Source organism: Cololabis saira, chromosome 4 (genome assembly GCF_033807715.1).
Source record: "Cololabis saira isolate AMF1-May2022 chromosome 4, fColSai1.1, whole genome shotgun sequence".
NCBI classification, from domain to species: Eukaryota; Metazoa; Chordata; class Actinopteri; order Beloniformes; family Belonidae; genus Cololabis; species Cololabis saira.
The window spans coordinates 23,464,983-23,487,797 of NC_084590.1; the positions used below are offsets into that span (position 1 = coordinate 23,464,983).

The 22,815-nt window shown below is 41.5% G+C and overlaps 2 protein-coding genes across 3 annotated transcripts in view; one reads left to right on the top strand and one right to left on the bottom strand.

The window, feature by feature from the left end:
- On the top strand, nt 1-20,006 carry mmp28 (matrix metallopeptidase 28). The gene is made up of 8 exons (XM_061719198.1): nt 1-242; nt 2,193-2,269; nt 3,572-3,756; nt 11,792-12,013; nt 12,858-13,103; nt 16,662-16,811; nt 17,434-17,601; nt 19,077-20,006. The coding sequence occupies exons 1-8, from the start codon at nt 165-167 to the stop codon at nt 19,469-19,471; spliced, it is 1,521 nt and encodes a 506-aa protein (XP_061575182.1). The 5' UTR covers nt 1-164; the 3' UTR covers nt 19,472-20,006.
- Nucleotides 19,744-22,815, bottom strand: part of LOC133441663 (protein FAM124B) — a 10,198-nt gene continuing 7,126 nt past the window's right edge. For both annotated transcript variants that reach the window (XM_061719197.1, XM_061719196.1), the window contains exon 7: nt 19,744-21,812. In XM_061719197.1, coding sequence (XP_061575181.1) covers nt 21,214-21,812 — 599 coding nt within the window. In that variant the 3' untranslated portion in view covers nt 19,744-21,213. The remainder of the gene's footprint in view (nt 21,813-22,815) is intronic.

Consider the following 22,815-nt stretch of genomic DNA (forward strand, 5'->3'; position numbering starts at 1 on the left):
GGAGGCGGTGCTGGCCCTCCTCCTCCATCATCATCATCACCACCGTTTAACGCGCACAGCCAGACCGAGGAGAGACCGCGACCGGCGCGCAGCTACGCTCCCTGCAGCCGCTGCCTGGACCATGAGGACTGGACCATGAGGAGCGGAGCGGCGCCGCAGCAGAGATGCGTCTCCCCCGCTCCTTGATCAGCCTCCTGGCCGTGACCGCGCTCTGCGTCACCGCGCCGGCCCTGGACCCGCAGGTACTCTAAAGCTGATTTATGGTTCCGCGTTAAAGCGACGCAGACCCTACGGCGTATGGTATGCGTTGGCATAACGCGGAACCATAAATCAGCCTTAAAACAGATGAGGGCTTTATTGTACTGAGAAATGGGGATTACATCCCATTTAACTGAGCTACGAACATTTCGAGACTAGTGATTTTTCTTTGTTTTTGAGTGAAATGATCTAATTGGAGGTAGCTCTCCAGGACATTTAATCTTTGATTTCCGATCGTTAACAGATGCCAGCGTTCAGGTGAATACGTTTGTGATAAATACTCTTATGGATTATAAACAAATCCAATATGTTTACTCTTGTAACTAAATTGAAGGAGGAATCCGGTTTATTGGCCAAGTCAGGTCAAACAAGACAACACTTTTCAGCTGTTTTTCAGATTTTCACTTAAAATACCGTAAGTAGAAAAAAAAGTTTTTTTTTTTTGCTTGTAATGAGAAGAATCTTGTCCCACTGGCAGATTTTTCTACTTATTTCAAGTGAAAATTGTCAAATAAGTTATTTTTCTGATAATGACTCTTGTTTTAAGTGTAATGAGATTTTTTTTTTTTTTTAATGAGACTAAAAATGAGACATTTGAACTAGAAATAAGACAAATATTTCTGGTATGATTGAGTTTTTAGTGTATTTTCGCTCACTGTACAGTAAATGGACAAATGACAGCTCTTAACATATATTTTTTTTTTAGTGAAAGGTGCAGCAGTATGATGTAGACCTGGTTATTGAAAGGTGCATTGTTACAGCATATGATTGTGGTTATTGCACAGTGATTGATTACTCTGAGACTGAGTGAGAGTTCATCAGAGCAACAGCTTGGGGGAAGAAACTGTGTCTGGAGGTTTTGGTGTACAGTTTTGGCGCTTTGTAACAAGCTTTGTTACAAAGTAATGGTTATTTTCCAGGGGTAAAATATTCCAGATCTAGATTTTAATGTAAATCTCTTTGAAAGAGAAAATTAAGTGTCTTATGTAAATTATGCCTCTGAGCTAGAAAAATAAAGACTTTACTGAAAGCTGAAACAACGTTCATCTCAATAATTTAACTACGGTCAAGGAATTATATTTACGCTGTTTATGCCAAGTTGGTCATCTACATTGACCTTTTCTGACCTTTGGTATGATACTTTGGCATTTGCACAGTAAATGAAAGATTGTGCTCTGGTAAATAATGCCACACAAGTCCTCAAAAAAAATAAATTGAACTATCTAAAAATGATGGAAAGCATTGGAACATTTTGCACGTACGTTCAGCACATAGAGAAGAAGCTCCAGCATGCTCTTCGACATTTGCATAGCTTCAATCTCCTTCCTACTTAAAATAAACCCTTCTGGCACTTTCTGCATCCGAGACAAAGGAACATTCTTGTTGCACACCCTTATTTGAAGCGAAACACATCTGTCATCCTACTATTTTGATTTCCAGCCCAGCTACCCCACACGTGTAATCATAACTGTGGTCGCTGTTGTCTGAACATGATACCTGCTCGGTACACATTAAACATGTTAAACTGTGACCGTTCTGAAGCTACTGTAACATCTGCCGTAGTGTACTCTAATGGTTCATACTGAAAGTATGTGTTAAATTTGAGAGCTAATCTTCATTTGCACAACATTCTTTCCAAATAACAATTATCTTGTCTTTTTTATGGACACCTCAGGGACTTCTTTTGTTGTATGGGTGGTCCACTTGTGTACATAGGAACTTGCAGGAGATATAGAATAAGTGAAAGATTTACTTTTTTATGATGCTTTTGGGAAGGATGAGGTCATAGAAGGCAGTTTGGTAAAAAGAATCTTCATTCAGAAATTTACATTTGGGCACATCATTCTCTGCAACAGGTTTTGCCCTGGAGGATTTGTATGTATTAATTTTTTTATTTATTTTTTTGTGATGTTAACATGTGATTGTTGTTGCAGGATTTTCTGGAGAAGTACGGCTACCTCCACCATGACCATCACCTCCACAATGCAGTTGAAGTGCAGTCAGCCATCCGGTGGGTGATGAGTGGCCAAGTCGCAGCAGGGAACCTGAGATTGAATGTGACGTGGATGTAAAGTAGTGGTTGGATGTTGACTGGGAGCTGCTGGTTGTTCTTAAGTGCCTGCTTCGGGGAAGGGTGAGCTCAGTGTGCGACGAGCCTGGGGGCTGAGCGACACCACAGAGCTGTAAAACACACCCTCCTGCATTGGGAAACTTCTCCTGAACTCGTTCTGAACAATCCAGGAATTTTAGGAACCTCGCCCTCTGGGCTATCTACTAACTGTAAAGTTGCAAAACTATGTTAAAGCTTGGGCAGAAGATTGGGTTATAATAGATACCGTGCAGTTGACACTCATGTTTAAATACTAATTTCTAATAGTCATCTGCAATATATTGATACAATGACTTTTCAGAGCCGTTCTTCTGTCTATCTAATAACTAGGGTTGCCACCTTTCAGAAATAGAAATAAGGGACGCCCTGATTTCAGCAGCGCAGGAGCCAAAAAAAAAGCCCCAAAACTTCTAAACTGAATAAAAATGTGTTTATTTTATATGAAAAAACAAAATGCTTTGATTTAAAGTTTAAAGTGCTTTAATAGCATTGAACTTGCATGACTGTACAGACAGACAACCATATAGCAACTGAAATAGCCTCCTATGCTACGTATGTCCACATCAGCCCAGATGTAATAAAGCCTACAGGTGAAGAATATGGTGTAAAAGTTAATTTATTTCAATAATTCAACTAGAATATGGTGTAAAAGTTAACTTATTTCAATAATTCAACTAGAATATGGTGTAAAAGTTAACTTATTTCAATAATTCAACTAGAATATGCTGTAAAAGTTAACTTATTTCAATAATTCAACTAGAATATGGTGTAAAAGTTAATTTATTTCAATAATTCAACTAGAATATGGTGTAAAAGTTAATTTATTTCAATAATTCAACTAGAATATGGTGTACAAGTTAATTTATTTCAATAATTCAACTAGAATATGGTGTACAAGTTAATTTATTTCAATAATTCAACTAGAATATGGTGTAAAAGTTAACTTATTTCAATAATTTAACTAGAATATGGTGTAAAAGTTAATTTATTTCAATAATTCAACTAGAATATGGTGTAAAAGTTAATGAAAATACGGTACAAATCGTGTCCCGTATTAGTTCAATACGGGACGCAACATTTTTTTCTCAAATAAAGGACAATTCCGTATTTTACGGGACGGGTGGCAACCCTACTAATAACAGCACCAGCAACCACATCACACGACCTTATGAAGCAGCTGCCGCCCGTTTCCTGTCTCTGCAGAGAGTTCCAGTGGCTGTCCCGGCTACCCATCACCGGGGAACTTGACGGCGCCACCCTGCAGCAGATGGCAGAGCCCCGCTGCGGTGTGTCGGATGAGGGCAGCCAGCAGATCTGGGCACAGAGAGTTAATGTCATCTTCACCGGAAAGACACTGCAGCAACGCAGGAGGCGCTCTGCGAGGCAAGGTACTGTGTGTAATGTGTAGATTTTAGAGACGCAATGTTCTAGTGTGTCTAAATGAAAAAGCATGATGTTTTTATGGCTGATAATGAACATGACTGACATCTGTCCCCCTGCAGGACAGCTGCTTAGCATATTAAGGTGTCAGGTACACTCTTGTGGTCTTAACAGAGTATTGTAATACAGCAAAACACTAAAGAGAGTTGTAATGGTGGTGATGCACATGTCAGCTTTGGTCTTTGTTTTGCAGAAATTGAAGTAGTTAATTTAAAAAAAAAATGTATTTAAACAAGACATGGATTGCTCTGCAAGCCATGTAATTCACAAGTGGACTAAAGAATTTGATCATTCCAGAGTGTACCGGTAAACTCCACATTTTAGAAAAAGACATCATACAGAATATCATATCAGTAACTCTTCTGAAACAGGGGTGTACAGGCTTCTATCATGCTTCAGTCAATGACCTTTTACTCGGCCCAGAGATGTTTTGTTTTGTGCAGCAGTTTAGTAAAGAAACAACAGAGAATGTAGAGTTATTTCAGTAATTTCCTTCAGAAATCCTCTGTACAATTCTGCCGTTTAACCAGCCACTTTGATGGTGTAGTGAGATCGTTGCCCCGGCGTCCTTTAGAAAATGACTGATTATAACAATTTTCTGCTATCAGCATGATGACATTTAGAGGCTGAATTGGCTGGAGACTGCGGGACTTCGAGTATTTAAAGGTGGTTAAGCGTGCAGCTGAAAATTATTTGCAGATTCTACGATGTAACTGAGCACAAGGTCCTCTCTAAGTTAAGTAGGCTTTGCAGAAAATTGCAGAGAATTACTAAAATATGTAATATTTTTTAGACTAATGTGGGAAAAAACTAAATGGGCCAAAATGACAAGAACAGTGAAAGTTTTACTAAGACCGTTTAGTCCAGGCTGATGAAAGTCTATGCTAAATCAGTTCCTCTGATAAATCTGTAGATTTAAATAACTTCACTTTAAGTTATTCTTCCCATTAAGTTATTTTCATTTTTATTATTGTATATTTGTGTGCAAAAGTCTAATCCACCTTTAGCAGCAGTACCTTCTTATAGTCTTGTTTAGGTTGACGTCTGGACGTTAACCCGGTCCTTCCATTTACCTGCCTCATTCTGATGTCACTGTTCTGGCGCTTTCAACCAGAGGGGTGCCCTTATATGAACCCCTAGAACAGGGATCGGCAACCCGCGGCTCTAGAGCCGCATGTGGCTCTTTAGCGCCGCCTTAGTGGCTCCTGGAGCTTTTTCAAAAATGTTTGACCTTTTTTTTCCTTTTTTTCTTTTTTTTAATTCTTTTTTTCTTCTTTTTTCCTTTTTTTCTCTTTTTCTTCCCTTTTCCTTTCCTTTTTGATCTCGACATTTAGAAATTTTGACTTTTTTCTCGACATTTCGACATTTCTCAACATTTCCACTTTTTTCTCGACATTTCCACTTTTTTCTCGAGATTGTACTTCAACATTGATCTCGACATTTCCACTTTTTTCTCGACATTTTGACTTTATTCTCAACATTTCTCCTTTCGCCATTTGCCTTCATTCTAAGGCTCATACAAGACTTTTCATTCTTTGCGGCTTCAGACATATTTGTTTTTTGTGTTTTTGCTCCAATATGGCTCTTTCAACATTTTGGGTTGCCGACCCCTGCCCTAGAATAATCTGATGTGCAGAAGTGTTCATGGTCAACTCAATGACTGCCTATGTCTTGTAGTTGCAAAGCAGGTCCTAACAACGCTATGTTAATCTCATCCGTCAATAGTACATCGTTCCAGTAGTTTTGTGGTTTGTTTTGTCAATGTCAGTCAAGTTTCCTTGTTCTCTTTCTCCTGGCAACCTGTCCAAACAAAGCACACTTGTTCAAGCCTTTTCTAATGGTACTGTGGAGGGCATTAACATTTAACATGCTCTGTGAGATGTGCAGGGTCTGAGACGCAGCTCTCCACCCGACCTTGGGGTAAATATGCTGGGATGTTCAATCTTGGGAAAGTTGACACAGATCTTGAATGGTTTCCACTTATGGACAACCTTTCCTCACAGGAGAATGTTGAACTCCAGATGGTGAGAAAATGGTTTTATGACCGTTTTTATGGGCCGATAATTGTGTCTGTCCCTATTAGTACTGTGTTAACACACACCTGAATGCTCCGGAGCAGCAGACAACCAAAGCATCTGCACACCAGCTGGTAATTTCATCAAGGGATAATGACTAGCAGCACCTGGTCATGTTTTAGTTTTTTCCTTTCGCCTTTTCCATCTTCAAGCTTTTCTGATCAGTTTTTTTTTTTAGGCACAGAAATCATTCTGTTTGTCTGTCTCTCCTTTAAAGCTGCTTTTGTAGCATACAGGTGCGTGCGTACTGCCCACCCTTAGTGCCTCCAGGTTTTACATCTCTGTCGCAAATGATCAGCAGCATCCTGTTGACGACACCAGGAGCTCATTGAACCTTCCTCCTTCGTCTCGTCTCTCCGCTTGTTCTTGCAGCCTCTTGAGGTGTGAAGCCTCTGCATTCCTTTATGTCACAGATGAGATTGAATAATGTTCGGGGAATGGGGTGGTGTCTGCTGCGTGCCGCTGCCTCTTCATGTCAGTACCTGACACGATCCCTTTGAGTACGTTTATTATTTGGCAAACTGATTGGATGCCAGAGCTGTGATATCATCCCTGCTGTACGGCCGAGTGCCTGGCTGTTTTGATGGTTCTCAGCCAGTTCCTGCAAGCAAACAGCTTTGTGCCATTGTTTTAGACCCAGGCGTGACTCATGTGACAGGCGGCAGTCCTGTTATACAAAGAACAGCAGATCTTTTTACTTCCCTTGGTTATACCCTTCACGCACCTAACTTCAAATAACCACTCAAGCAGTTAAACAGTGCAGTTAACATATTGTGCTGTTGTGCAACCCTACTCCGGGAACTCTAGCATTATTCAGTTTTGCTCTCCAGAGTCAAAAGATGGACGATTGAAAAGTCCTAGCAGGAATATTTGCTTTATGTTCGAATCAGACTTTAGGTGTAAAACCCTCAGATTGGACAACGTACTGCCTAGGACTAGGTAGTGCTTGTCCTATCTTACACACAACCACACACCAGCGAATGCATCAGGGGTAATGTGAAGTCGGTGTCTTGTCGAAGGGGCTTTGCTGATGGATTGCAAGGCCAGGGATCAAACCCTTTCATCGTTGTTTGAGTTAAAGCTTGCGGTTTCTGATCCGAAAAAAGAAATAAGAATCGATGAAAGTCAGCAAAACAAACCTTAAAGAAAACTGAAAACTAAAAACTGGAAATGGCAAAGAAAATTGCAGTTGGTGCATCTCTAACCGGTCCATCAAAGGTGTTCCCCCCTCTCACCCGGGGACAGCTCCAGACCCTGCACGGGTTGAGCAGGGACAGAAAAGTCCAAGGATGTTGAGCTTGTTCCCCCAACTCATCAGATGATAGCATTTTTACTGGCTTGTTCAGACACATACCCCGATGTATGATGATGACTTTCCTCTGACTTCTCTTGTCTCATTGTAAGATAAATCTTTCACTCACAGTGAGAAGGCTCTGGTTTTAAACCAGGACTGATCCGTCATGTTCACAGTTCAACGCCTTTTGCCGTTTACAGGACACATTTGAAAGCAGGTCATTCATGATTTGAACACTTGAAGCAGATTGAGGTGTTTGTCCTTGACTGCTGATGCCTGACTGCTAAACAAAGCTGCAGCAACACAGCGATGAGGCAGACCTTCTTTGCTCTCAGCTGTGGTGTTTTGTGATTTTGTTTAGCGTGAGTGTTGCTGCCGCTTCTGATTGAGCTCCTTGAAAACTGAAAACAGACCTTGACCTGTTCAATCTGATGGTTGCAGCCACTGATATTGACAGAAATGGCATTCAGGCACCACCTTCGACCATGATTCATTTTGTAAGTAAATTGGATGTGAGTGAATTATCAAACATCTGCAGTCTCCGTATTGTCTGTGCACAGGGAATTCTTTACAGCCCCATAAACCGGAGTAACTAATAAATCACTGGATCAATGGGACGATAACAGGCAACAGTTTAATCAAACTGCCCATATGTTTCACATCCCAAATGTTTACAACAGCTGCTCTTCTCTTCTAAACAGCTCTGTTTTCCGGTTCCACACCCAAATCACACCTTGTGACGCGTCCTTGGGCACTTGGAACCCGTGGTGAACATTTTGTGTGTGTGTGTGTGTGTGTGTGTGTGTGTGTGTTAACACCAGCAACAAACACAATCTCTCTGCACCTCCACAAACAATAACCGTAGCTATCAGATGATCTCAGTCCGTTCTGCTCTGCTGCTCCAGAGGGCATCATGTTAATTGCTTCCATAGGGGAAGTCTAGGAATGTCTTGTGTATCTGACTTCCTGGCTTCTCCGCCGTCCTCGGGGGACCTGTTGTTCCGTGGCGGTCTGGGATGGTGAGCGGGCGTCTGAGCTCTGCTCAGGATGCAGATCTACAGAGATGGTGACGGTAATAGGTATAATGCATGCAGCTCATTTGGTTTTTGAAAGAGGGGCCCGGGTGGGAAAGTGTGACACGGCCTCGCTCGTATAAAAATGTGACTCCCACGGCTCTAGGTTGCATTTTTTTTCTTCTTGTGTGTCGTGTTTGTTTCTCTCTTGAATGTAAATTATTAGGACGACTGCTTCACGCCTGGTTGCTGGTTGAGGGCCCAGGTGCCGCACCTCCTATTGGCTTTATTATTGTAAATTGTATCATAAATGATCATCGTCGAGTGCACATAACACTCCAGCTGCTGCTGACGCACACAGTTTGTGTGTTTACTCACAAGGATACACACACTGATGTCATGCCAAGCCCATGCCTTTAATGGCTCCAGATATCCAGATATTTTCCTGTGTCCAGAGTGCTGTTTGGGTCTCTTGGCAATTCCCAGTATATAGTGCATAACTCCTGTGTATCATTCGCATCTCTCTGCTGTGCACTATTTAAACAAGTGCAAGTGGTATCAAAATAACTGGCATGTTCAGCATAAACCTGCAAAAGTCTGTATGGTTCAACTGCGGTGGATGGTGTAGACCTCCCACCTACATTTGGCCCTTTTAAAAAATATTTTGATAACTGTGCTTGACTTGTGCTCTCACGTATAAATACCCCACAAAGACCGTAAAGGGAGTTATTGCAGGTTTATTGTAATTGACTGTTTATTTCTGTTAGAGTCAGCAAAGGCCCAGGTTGCTGGAGGTTTTATCTGCAGTTATTTTGAAGTCATCTGAAGTCGTCCACTATAAATCTGTTTAAGGGAACATATGAGAAAAAAACCTAATATTTTCTGTGTGTGGGCTCATTTATTTCAACTGAAAAACTCTAACATTACCCTGACATTTTGTTTTGGGGTGGTCTGTGTCTGAAAAGGCCCCATTCTTTAAATGAGTCCTGCATGTTTTAGATGTTTTCCCAGCTTTAACTTCCGATTAATGATCATCATCAGTATGTCATCACGGTCTGGAGAAGTCTATAATAAATGACATAGTCATTTGTATCAAACCCACTGCAACACTGATTTTAACAGTGACACGCCCCGCTAAAGAGGAGGGTGGAGAGGATTCTTTATTTCTCATGGAGCCAGCATCCCGTCACAACGAAGTACGTTTCAGCACAGCCCGTCCAAAGAGAACAAAAAAAAAACCCAACAAACACCGTAAGACCTGGGTAGACAGGGGCCTGAGGCTGCAGCCATGGGTAGGCACCGCCCTTTCATTAGGTGAGGAAAGGATGACACTGGGAAAGGGGAGGGATAAAAAGAAACACGTCTCACATTGGTCCTGTAAAGATGATAAAAAAAAAAAATACCTCAGCAAAACAAGCAACATACAGACAACATCATAGCGGGACTGGAGGGACCAGCGTATGTGGATGGGGTGGGGGGTTCCCAGCACAGGCTGCCCAAGTGAGCTCAGCCCTCTGGCAGCCCTAGATGCTCAGATCAGGCAGAGAAGACGGTGGCGTAAACGGGAGGGGGTTTATAGCTGTGTGTGTCTGTGTGTGAGTAAGTGAGTCTGTGAAAGTGTGAAAACATGGAGGAAGAGGAAGTTTTTGTACTGTGTCCCTGCTGTTTTTTTGTCACAGACATTCCATTAAGACATCAGGAAATTGTGTGAGCTTTAAGAAAAGTCCCATCTTCTCTACTACTACTACTGTCATCTAGCAGACGCTTTTATCCAAAGCGACTTACGTCTGAGACAACAACAAAAGCAAGAAATCACATTTAATCCAGGAATTTGTCTGGATTTAATGTAGAAAAGAAGAATTCAGGTACAGCAACAGCCTTTGTTCAGATCAGTTATGAGAAAATAAGTGTTTACTTTTTCCAGCAGAGCTTAAAAATACATTAAAAAAAAAAACTTAAGCAAACTTAAGTTATTATCTTATGAAAAGCTCCTCACAGATTTTTCTCCTCTGAGTTGAACGGACAGCACAATCACGCAGCTGCATCTCTCTAAAGGTTCATTTTATCTAATGACTGTTTCCTGAGAGGCTGCCGCTTTGTCTGCTCGGTGGGGACGTGTACTGCATGGCTGACAACATGTTTGTGTATGTTGTTTAGTCCTGTGTATATGAACAGATTAGAGTCATGTAAATTAATGAATGGCAGCTTTTAGTCCCCCTTTCCTCCTGTCCCCAAACAAATGTGAGAAGTTTGCGACACATGTAATTATGTCTAAGCAAAGAAACCACAGACACGTGTTGAAGTAAACTCTCACGTACTTGGGGTGCTTGTTCGTTTACTCAGCTGTAAGCTTAATGGTCAACATCCTATCACTGTGGCTCAGATCCGCTGGACTCACTGAAGGATCTACTTCAAAGTACACACCTACACTCTATATTCCATAACATAATTGTCTTATTTTAAGCAGAAATCTTTGCCAATGAGGTAAAAAAATATATTCTTGACTAAAATTCTTAAAACTAGCAAAATAGTCTAAAATATCAAATATTTTCTTGAAACAAGTCCTTTTCTTACTCTCTTAGAAATGAGTTTACTTTGGTGTTGTGCAAACCTAGGAATAATTTAAATTGATAGTATTGTATTTTAAATATTGAAAAGAAGCACTGCCTTGGAGGGAATTTTCCTGGAAGAACATGATTCGTTTTTTTATTACTCCCAAAATTAAAGAACGTCATAAAGGTCACCCAAGTTACGGAAGGTGCTGGAGAGAATGTGGAAATGCCCAAGCGGACCATTTCCACGTCTCTTGGGACTGTCCGATTAAACAACCTTACTGGCGGGATGTAGTGAAGAAAATTAAATCAGTTGTAGGCTTTGAGATTGAACACGATTTTTGTACAATTTATCTTGGTAATATCTCCCCCACAATCAATGTTACTGATAAATACTTGATTAAAATAATGTTGGTAGCCAGTAAAAAAGCTATTACGAGGAGATGGCTATCAAAAGAGCCCCCATAGAAAGAGGAGTGGAGTACAATTGTGAAAGAAATATATGACATGGAAAGACTGACTTTTTCCTTGAACTTGTGCATGGATAAGTTCTCTACATACTGGAGAAAATGGACAGCTCATTTGGAATATGGTTCCTCACCATAGCAGGACACAGTTGGCATTTATTTATGTGATTAATTGTGTTTTGTTGTCTTGGCTTTGAGTACTTTATGCTCTATAATATGAATGATACAGTAGATTGTGGACAAACAAAGATAAAAAGACAATTGTCTTTGAGACCTGGACCTAGCTCTATCTCTTAAAATGTACACATTATATTGATCCACTTTCCCCCTCTGCTTTTTTATTATCCCATCTGTGCCGTTTGTTAATGTCCTTTTCTATTTTTTTCCCCTTTTTCCATATATATTGTAAAATTTCTTAAAAATAAAGTTAAAAAAAGAAAAGAAGAACTGCCTTGTATAAATTTACTCGCAGGAATATTGTCATCTTTTTGTTCTGATGATTTCAGCTTGTCAGCACATTGTGAGCTTGGTACTGTACCTACCGTTCCTGGATCTCTGTCCAACTGTGTGTGTGTTCTGCAGCTGAGAAGTGGTCCAAGCATCACCTGACCTACCAGATAGTGAACTGGCCTCGTCACCTGTCCCTGGGCTCCGTGCGTCTGGCGGTGCACACGGCCTTCCAGCTGTGGAGCAACGTGTCGGGCCTGGTTTTCCAGGAGGCTCCTAAAGGTCCCGCAGACATCCGTCTGGCCTTCTATGAGGGGGACCACAATGACGGGGCCAGCAACGCCTTTGATGGACCAGGTCAGGATCATCACAAACCTCCTATTATTTACACTATGTATTTATATTTATAAGCCTTTGCTTTTCGGGTCTCCTAAGATATTTCATAAACATACATCTGAAACCAACAGTGTGGTTACTTTTTAATGCCTCCTCCTACAAGACTGAAAAACAGGAAGGTATATCCTCATCTTACAAGTAGGTTTCGCATGATTATTATCAGACGAGCCTTACTCAGTGATAATGTGTTTATAATTTATTCTACCATGACAGTTTGATACTAAACTCCTGAACAAAATGTGCTGAGATTACTGTGAATAGCCAGGTTAAGGCAATATTTTGACAACAAAGTGCATGATCATTTAAAACTCATTGGCTGATATTTAATTGGAGTGTGTAAATGTACTGTATGAGGTTAATCTCTGGTGGGAGATGTGAGGGTGTTACAGTTAGCTCCCAGAGCTATCTGGGCCAGCACAGTTCTCATGATCATTCCTTTTAACACCACCATAATACATCCAGGACTAGGCTAACAATTGATCTGAGTGAAACGCTTCAAATCTTAGGTGCTCAGAAGTGGACGTTATTGGAAATATCACCAATACTTTTAATACTTGTATGAAAATCCTTCGCAGGTTGTAATTTGTAAACGGTGACTGTCATATCTTTGTGAAACCTAACATAAGCTAAAGCTGTAAGTCCCCACTTTGATCACATCTTGATTGTTTTTGTTTCAAATGCATTCTGGTGTGTGATGAATTGAAAATTATAAAATAATTTCTAAATTAATACATTCTGTCTGAATAATTGTGCACCTAACTGTGATGTAATGAGAATGTAAAGGTGCATCCTGTTTGACGTTCAGGGGGGACCCTGGCTCACGCGTTCCTGCCGCGGCGAGGGGAAGCCCACTTCGACATGGCAGAGAAGTGGACGCTTAACGGACACAAAGGTCACAACCTGTTCATGGTGACTGCCCATGAGATCGGACACACTCTGGGTCTGGAGCACTCCCCCGTGCGGCACGCTCTCATGTCCCCGTACTACAGGAAACTGGGCCGCAGCCTGGTCCTGAGCTGGGCCGACATCATGGCCGTGCAGCAGTTGTACGGTGAGAAGACATTTGATATGTGGGAGTGTCTCAGGACATTTAACTACATACAGGCAGAACTCTTGTGTGATCTAGTTTATAGCTATGAATGACAGAGGTGTCAAAAGTATTCACATTCAATACTCAGGTAGAAGTATAGATACTAGAGTTTAAAAATACTCCTGTAGAAGTTGAAGTATCAACTCAAGTTTTTTACTCAAGTAAAAGTATAAAAGTACTGGTTTCAAAACTACTTAAAGTATAAAAGTAAAAGTAATGTAAGGGGGAAAAAAGCCATTAAGGACAAAAGCCATTGAAAATGAATGCATCTTAGTATAATGCAAATATATTAAAGAACCATATATGTGTACTATTGAGCATTAACATGTGTTTCAGAGAGCAGAAGATATGATGACTAGTTGCCTATAAGTATTGTAATGGTGCAAAAAGTCAAACTTCAGAGGCATGTCATCATTTATCCTAACCTTTATTGGAATTTACATCCAAGTTTAGTTGCAGGAATCTGAGGGAACGGATGTAAGAACAAAACCGGACAAGAACATCTGAAACAACCACAACCAAATTCACTCTATCCAGATGACGCAATTTAACTGGATAGTTTTTTTTAAAGGCCGAAATGAAATAGAGTAACGAGGCTGTTTTTAAAATGTAAGGAGTAAAAAGTACAGATAATTGCGTGAAAATGTAAGGAGTAAAAGTAAAAAGTCGTCTGAAAAATACCGTAATTACTCCAGTGAAGTATAGATAACCAAAATTTCTACTTAAGTAAGGTAACAAAGTATTTGTACTTTGTTACTTGACACCTCTGATGAATGATGGTGATGTTTATGTATTCCAAGACGTATCATTATCAAAACAGACACTCAGCACTACGGCTGCGTAGTCTGGATAGCTGTAGCTTTCACAATCTGCAAAAATTATCTCGCAACGATTGGTCCTTTGCCCCTCACTTTCACAGCTATTTCCACTGGTACAAAGTGTACCGAACCAACTCCAACAGGACAGGAGCAGACGTCATGCTATAACACATGTGTATATACACCTGTGTTCCTGCCATTTTGGGTGTTCCTGTGCTCTAGTCTTTGTATCAAAGAGGGAAGGAATCAGGATTGCTGATGGAGAGATTTATAGCTGATATATTTTACTGATGTAGAGGTTTATAGCTGATATATTTTACTGATGTAGAGGTTTATAGCTGATATATTTTACTGATGTAGAGGTTTATAGCTGATATATTTGGTGTTAGGAACTGAAGAAATGAGCTGCAAGCAAGGTGGAGATAGAAGAAACAAGGAGGTGAAGGGCCAGATGAGTAAGGAAGAAGGTGCGGAGTCCTACTCCACTCCTTTAAAAGAAGAACGTTTTTTTGTGGTAACTGTACAATTGTGAGGAACAAAGATATGTTTTTAAAGGATTAGGAACTGCTCAATTTGAACTTTAAATATCAGTGTATCTTGCCAAATGTGGAAAACACATGCAATCCAAGCACAACATCCCCTCTTTGTGCTTTTAGCTGGGTTTATCTTTGCAGCAGGAAGAGTCTGCTCTGTCAGCTGCTGGGAAACCAGGGTTTGCACTGAGGGCAGCAGGGCTTGTTTGTATATCATCCAGCGTCCCAGTCATTTTTCACGTGCTAGTTTCTGTCGGCTTTGCTGTGATAGATTACTGGTGTCGGAGCATTACATTAGGACTATGAGTATAATAGTTTCTGTTTACCGTGGATGTGCCGTCCCTCCTGGCATGTGTGAGGCAGGTTTCCACATGTGCTGCTCTGCTGTGTTATCATCTTCTGTTTTTCCTCCAGATGCTCAGAAACTGATATCACTGTAACACTTGTTGCAAAACATGTTTTATTTATTTTACTAGTTTTACACTAAAAGTTGCTTCTCAACCACGTCTGTGATCATCTCCTGCCTCCAATCTACAAGAAGCACCAAGTGCTTTCTTTGCTCTGACCCTGAACCTCAGGTGCGCCGCAGCTGCAGGAGAGCCAGTAAAAACACACGCTGCAGGAATGTTTGCATGGCTTCAGGACAGTAACACAATCATTTGGATAATTCAGCTCTGAACTTGAGATTGAGCTCAGCAGAAGCTCACCGGCAGGTCAAGTTCAGATGCCTCCCTGTATCAGTATTATTATCCGAGCAGCTCCAGCTGCTCTGCCTCTGGAAACATTCTGTCCTCAGCTTCCTAAAATGGTATTTGCCAGCCTCCATAACTCACTATGAATTGAAAAAAAAGGCAATTGTTCATCTTGTGACCTCAGATGGCCTCGCTCACGCTATCTTTTGGACAGCTTTTATTTTCAGCTTAGTTTCATGACTTCTCCTCGTATTGAATTAACTGCTAAGAGGGCAGCAATTACAGGAGTTTCACAAAGCACAGCCTACAACTCTCCTGTAGCTTTATCAAGCCCAATCCCAACCCTGTGGCAGTAATTTCTGATGATTGCAGCTGCTCCCTTGTAAATGTCAAACATTTCCACAGACAGATACAGACAAGAGCCCCGTCTGACAGGACTGCTGACTCTGCAATAGGGCTCTTTCTGCTTAAAGACTTAAGGTGCGTGCGTGCGTGCGTGCGTGCGTGCGTGCGTGCGTGCGTGCGTGCGTGCGTGCGTGCGTGCGTGCGTGCGTGCGTGCGTGCGTGCGTGCGTGCGTGCGTGCGTGCGTGCGTGCGTGTGACCATATTAGGATGTAATTGGTAACTTCTATCCTCGTTGGGACCTGTAGTTCCTCTATTGCATCTTACCAGACAGGGCTTTAGCTTTTCTTCACAAGTAAAGCTCGTGAATGCCTCCCAGAGCAGTGATAAGTGTGGCAGAGCACAGCGAGGGCAGTTTTTGAGTGAAGTCGGACGTCCAGCCCTTATCTTGACACTGTTATCCTCTGTGGTGTGTATGTCTACTTTTCCTGTCTTCCTCCAGTTCATGGGTGTGCTGATTTTATCCAACTCCAACACAAATGTTTGCTCAGTTCCTTGCAAACAAAGTAGTTATCATGTCTAAAGTGATATCGTTTTCTCTTAGTCTTCAGTTTAGTGTGCTCCTCGTTGTTGCCTTTCTTTTCTTTTAATGTTGTACACCAGCAGATTCACACGCTACGGGGCCAAGAGGGCTGAAAACAACAGAAGATCACTAGTTCTAGAGCCACAAGTGAAATGAATTTGTTTGCTCTATCAGAGGTCTGTTTATTTCCTGTGCTGTATACTTTCACCCATCAGTATACATCAACCCAGCCACATCCTGTAAAAGTCCGTTTCAATGTTAACATTTCCCATGTTTTGTTTTAAAATTAAATCAAAACTGTTTGTCCTTCCAATCTTTTTCCCATAGTGTCTAATTTAGAAAAGCATTTTCTTTGGCATGCATGGGAACAGTAGACACACCAATTGGGAGTTTTATTTGGTGGCTGTGGGTTTTAAGTGTCAGTCATTGAGGTAGAAATCTAGTTATTCATGTGGAATTACAGCCTACTAGGTGATTTAGGTGTCATCTTTTTGTGGCCTTGGCCGACGCCATCAAGTTCACTGTGTTGTTGATTGGTTTCTGTCTCGCAGGTAAACCGTCCAACAATCGCCCCGTCAGGTTGCCAGGTCAGGTGCTGAATGCTGCGCTGCAGGAGTGGGAGTTCTCAGAGCTGCAAAGCCAGGGTGACACGGCAGGGCTGCCTCTCTACTGCCGTGGGGCCTTTGATGCCATCACTATGGGTGAGGTGCAAATAACTTGATAATAGCTTGAATATCACCGAGCCACTCTGGTCCTCATCACAAACATGCATCAACAGCATCAGTGTGACGTTTCTGATTATTTTCACTATTTACTTATTTTTAAATTTTCTTCTATTGAAATACGTTTTTTTTTGTTTTTGCCTTATTTACTATGCACTTATTTATCTTTAGTTGTACTTGGATTTATCTTTAATCTATCTGTTTTTGGTTGTTATTTGTTTTTGTTTTTTTCATTTTCGTTTTTTCATTTAGGAAAATTCATTTTCTTTTTTCATTGTTTTCTGCTTATTATTATCTTTAGTTTTTTATTGGTTTTTGTTTTTTTTTGTCTTTTTCTTTTTAGTTGTTGTTCTTTGTACTTTTATTATTTTTATTTATTTGTATTTATTTATTTATTTATTTTTTTTAATTTATTTTATTGTTATCTACTTTGCTATATTCTGTTTAACTAACATTTTATATTATACTGTAAAAGTTTTATAGAAATATATATTTGTACTGTTGGAGCCCAGGAAAAATAGTTGCTGCTGAGGCAGCAACTAATGGGGATCTGAAATAAATAAAATCAGTGTAAAACATTTTAAATGGTCTGTGTGCTCAGATCAGAGTGGGACGGTGCTGGTGTTCCGGGGCGGCATGTACTGGTCCGTTTCAGCTAAAGGTGGCGTGAGCGGCCCGCTGCCCCTCCGTGAGCGCTGGTCTCACCTCCCCCAGGCCATCGAGGCCGCTGCCTTCTCCCCGTTGGACTCCAAGTGGTATTTCTTCAAAGGTACTGCTTCACTGAGATGATTAATGACACCCACTTCCCAAAGACATTCACCGACCTGTTGGATAGTTTTACATATCTGTTAGAATCCCTAATTAGATTCTCAAGGGCCTTTTTATGCAGCAAAGTGGTATTTAAAGAACACGCTGCACTGAGTCTTAAGCAGTAGTTTTCTAATTAGCTTCACTACAGCGCCAAGGGCCAATGCATTGTTTCAAGTTATTGCCAGATTTCCTGCTGTGAGCCACAAAACTGGCAACCTAATCAGGATTCTTCCATGTGATTAAAAAACCGTTTAATGATGAATACTGATGCACCACCAATGCCAGATCTAAACTCCATGAATCATCTTCGGCTTGGTGTTTGTTGCATTTTGATGAGATATTGGCTCTGTAGCAGCTTCTCTGCTGTCCGTCATCTGGAAAGGGCATGTTTAGTTTTAAAGGAGTGTTTTAGTCTTGTATTTGTGCAGAAAGTAGCTTCACCGCTACATCTATTATGACCTTAGACCTTGTTTGAAAGAAAACGACAACAAAGAAAAACAAGATTTTATGCTTTTACCTCTGGTTCTGAAAAGAAATGACACTGAAACTATTTGAGAGGTTAAATCCACCTGCTTCCTTGATAGTTTGTCTCAATATCAATAATAAGCAGAGGTGGGTAGTAACGAGTTACATTTACTCCGTTACATTTACTTGAGTAAGTTTTGGGAAATGTTGTACTTTTAGGAGTAGTTTTGAATCACTATATTTTGTACTTTTACTTGAGGAGATTTGTGAAGAAGAAACTGTTACTCTTACTCCGCTACATTAGGCTACGTTGAGCTGTTACTTTTCTTTTATCCCTTTTATCCGCGTACGCGTCAATCTCATGACATCACTGAGTGATTCTTTGGGAAAAATGTTTGTTTTTGCATGTTTTGTCACATTTACACAGACTCAAACACACACAGAGTTTCTATGAGTTCATGGGCTTGTTCTAGTTCTGCCTGGCTAAATAAGAAATGTACAAAGGCTTGATATTTTGTGCTACTTGTGCTTTATTTATTTTTTTATTCTGTTATTATTATTTTATTTATTTTATTATTTATTAAAGTACTTGAATTTACTTTAAGATTATTTTAATTTAATCTTTTTTTATTTTTAATTAATTTGATTATTTTATTGATTTAATTTATCTGAAGATGATTATTTTGTACTTTTGTCTGTTTGAATGGTTGTGTTAAAAAAATTTAATCAGACGTTACTCAACAGTTACTCAGTACTTGAGTAGTTTTTTCATCAAGTACTTTTTAACTTTTACTCAAGTAATTATTTGGATGACTACTTTTTACTTCTACTTGAGTCATATTATTCCGAAGTAACAGTACTTTTACTTGAGTACAATTTTTGGCTACTCTACCCAGCTCTGATAATAAGTATCAATAATACATTATAAGACGTTCTGTGAGTCAGTCTCCTGTGTCTCATGCTGTCCAGGGAAGCGGATGTGGCGCTACACAGGCAATGTGCTGGACCCCAACTTCCCCAGGAAGAGCAGTGAGCTGGGCATGCCTCGCCACCCGGACTGCGCTTTCTACTACGCTCCCCTGGGTCACATGGTACTCTTCAAGGGATCCCGTTACTTTGTGCTCAATCTCAAAATGTTGCGCCAGGAACCCTACTACCCCCGCAGACTGAGCGACTGGACTGGCGTACCACAGGGGACTAACGGGGCGCTGACGCGTTCGGACGGCCGGCTTTACCTGTTCAAAGATCAGCAGTTCTGGAGATTTGACCCGGTGAAGGTGCGAGTCACCAGGGAGGGCCTGTGGGCCAAGGATCTCAGCTGGACTGGTTGCAGTTATGTTCCCCGGAGCAATAACATCCTCTGACCAGCAGAAGGAGCTGTGGGACTATAAGTGCAATTTGCTGATGCGCTCTATGTCTGATCATGGAGGTGTTGAGCTTTTAGGGATGAACCTTCCTTGAGTTTATGTTGCAATTATGAGCCTGGCTTGATTGAGTTTGGCACTACTTCATACATTTCTGAAGCACATACACTATTTATACTACTGAGCGATCAACGTCAATTCATGTGTGTAATTACAGCCTTTTAAACGACAACAAAAAAGATTGCAGGATTTTTTTAAAACACATTTTCTTCCTTTTTCCACTGACAGAACAAACAAGCAAGTAAAAATATGTTCCCATCTGTGTTTATGCAACGTGACCAATGTATGTTAACATGCTGCAGTACGTGTGACCGTGGGTCTGGGATTGTATATTCTGTACTGTAACAGAGAGCCTGAACCTTCTAATACAGTGTTAACAATTATTTTGCTTAACTATGACATGCTTTACTTTTTTTTTATTTCAACCTTTTTAGGGTTGAGGGGTGGACCAAATAAAAACGCACCCTAAAACCTGCACATTTCTGAGATACTTTCTTTAAGGAGCTCATCTATAAGACTAAACACACGAGGATGAAAGAATAACTTCATCACCTGCCTGCAGCCCTTCTACGTGCATCCTTGTCAAAAGTCAGACTCACGGAGGAGGAAGAGAATACGTGTCCTTAGCATTTGCACCACAGGGGACACGTTTTCATATGTTAAACTGTGTTGATCTCCCAGCTTACTTTGCAGTAACAAGCATTTCTCAGGTCTCACAGTTATCATAAACTTTGGCTATTAAGTTAAAAACATTCAAAGGGCTTTCTATTTAAAAATAATTACAATTATGCGTTCTATAATAAAGTAATTATGTCAGTTCTGGTCCATCACTTTTACATTTGTACACAAAAATACAAGAGGAACTAACGCAAAAGTGGATTTGAACAAATTTAATTCAAAACCAGCAGATTAGACTTGTCCCCGGTGCAGCCCGGTCTCAGACCTGGACCACAGGCACTGCCAGTCGGACTGGACGTCTAATCACGACCACCAGCGCTGCAAAGAGCACCTTCACAGTCCGATCGCTCCTTACAATATAAAATAAAAAATTCTCTTCGCAAGCTTCACAAGAGATAAGATCTGGACTGCCATTAGCAACAATTTAGTACAAAACGTTTACTCTGTTCTCCGCTGAGCTAAACTTTAACAAAATAGCTGCACAAATCATCTTTAAAATCAAAACTTAACAATGTTTTCTTGATTTTAGGAATATAAACTGTACTGCCTTATATCACCTAGTCATGGTGAGTACCATCATTATACGCTGTGGAAATTCATGGGACGAGTGCAAGAACGGACCCAGTCCCAGCTGAAGATCATCTGCTGCTGGACTTTGTCCTTCACCACCAGACCAATCCTCCTCCGTCAGGCTGACCTACTGGGTCCTGTGATTATTACAGGGTTCCTAAACATTTTTTATATCAAAATTCAAGACTCAATTTAACTGGATTTAGTATTATTTTGAGACTGTATTTGACATCTGAGTACAAACATCTAGATGTTTCCTACTCAGCTGTTAACACTTACGTTTTACTCTGCACGCTTTTATGTTTCCAAATATTTACAGAAGATTGTAATTCTTGTTAGTCTAGATCTGAAAAAAAATTATATGTTTATCCACGCTTATAAAAAATGCTTAGAAATCTTGCCACTGTATTATGACTGCTACTTCTGACAGAAGTTTAGATGAAGAACTCATCGACTGTCTCCTCATGGTTTCTATGTGCTGACGGCTCAGCAGAAGTTCTGTTCTCTGCAAAGAGACTGCGTGAGGGGCTCCGAACCGCAGCACTGGTCCGGCTCTCTGTGGCTCCGTCCGTACAACCACCAGAGCGCCACATCCCAGAGGGCTCCGGGGGGGAGAAATGTGTCCGTGGGAGACATTCAATCAAGTCTTTGGCCATTTCCTCGAGCGATGAAGCCCCAACTGATGTGGGTCTCTCGGAGTGGAGAGTCATCAACAGGTCAACTGAGGAGGAGCGTGTAAGTGTTTTGACGGCTGTGTCCGAGCAAGGAGAGACAGCGATTCCTGTGTCTACGTTGGTCTCCGGCTCCTCCTCCTCCTCTTCCAAAAGGAGATGAGAGAGAGAATGTGTGACAGAGGAGCGCAGAGGAGAGTCTGGGTGGTTGGAGGTTGAGAGCTGAGCAGGGCTGCTGCGCTGAGAAGAGTAACAGGAGCTTCCAGGAGGTGTACTGCAGCAACTTCCCGAGCCCAGGCTCTCAGTCCCTCCACCTCCTCCATGAAGCTTCTCCAGGACGGGGTCACTGCGTGGTCTGTGTCCTGACAACAAGCAAAGGGAGAGTGACCATTCTTGGAAGTTTACATCCTTCCTTTGAGGAAAAAAAAAAGCATGAAATCATAAAGTTACCACTAGCCCCTTTCACACAGCCAGTTCGAGGCGGGAACGTTGCGCCTTTAAGCCGCCTCGCTGTTCTGTGTGAAAGTCACGGAGGCGGAATGGGGGGGCCAAGTGGCCCCACCAATAAGCCGGCAGCGGAGGTAGTCACAGAGCCGAAACGGGGTCTGTGTGAATGACACAGCCGGCATGCCGGCATGCCACTAGACGCTGACGCTGTCGTCACGCCTCTGATTGCGGAACGCCGGCATGCTGTGTGAATTTACAGACGGGAGCAGCGTTATGCCGGCGTTGTATGGTTCTGTGTGAACCAACAAAGGCGGCGTATTGGCAGGACTTCTTTACACCAATATTGCGGAATCTCTGTGTGAAAGGGGCTAGTGTGTGGAAGACAGCTCTAAGGGTAAGACTGTTTTTATGTCTCCCGTTAATCAAAGCAGGTGAAAAGTCCTAACACAGTATGCGACAGATTTAAAGGGGACCTATTATGAAAAACACGTTTTTTCTTGCTTTAACATATATAAAGTGGTCGCCTGCCAACTCGGAGAAGGAGGAAAGCAAACAAATTCTGCAGTGTCTGTACAGCCGCCCGGATGAGCCATCCAGTCTGATGTGGCTTCTACGAGCCGTTCAGATTCTGCTGCCGTCGTTACGTAACCACGGCAGCGATGCGTGAAACCACGCCCACAATTAAAGCCGGGCATACACATGCGATTATCGGCTCGTTTTGAGCCGATTTTCCAGTCGTGCGACTTTTTTTTGATCGGGCCCGATTTTGACCCAATCGTTGCTCGTGCCTCGTGCAGTGTACGTGGGGTAACGACGAGAGATTAACACCTCACGACGAGCTCCCGATCACAAATCGTGAGGTTGCAAGAAAATCAAGCGTGTTTGAAATCCTGGTCGCTCCTCGTGAAGGCATCGCAC

Bases quoted from the DNA above. Each gene is read 5' to 3' on its own strand.
- mmp28 (XM_061719198.1), top strand. From the start codon at position 165: ATGCGTCTCCCCCGCTCCTTGATCAGCCTCCTGGCCGTGACCGCGCTC. The intron at 243-2,192 runs GTACTCTAAAGC...TTGTTGTTGCAG, and splicing joins CGCCGGCCCTGGACCCGCAG to GATTTTCTGGAGAAGTACGG. The intron at 13,104-16,661 runs GTGAGAAGACAT...TCTGTCTCGCAG, and splicing joins GGCCGTGCAGCAGTTGTACG to GTAAACCGTCCAACAATCGC.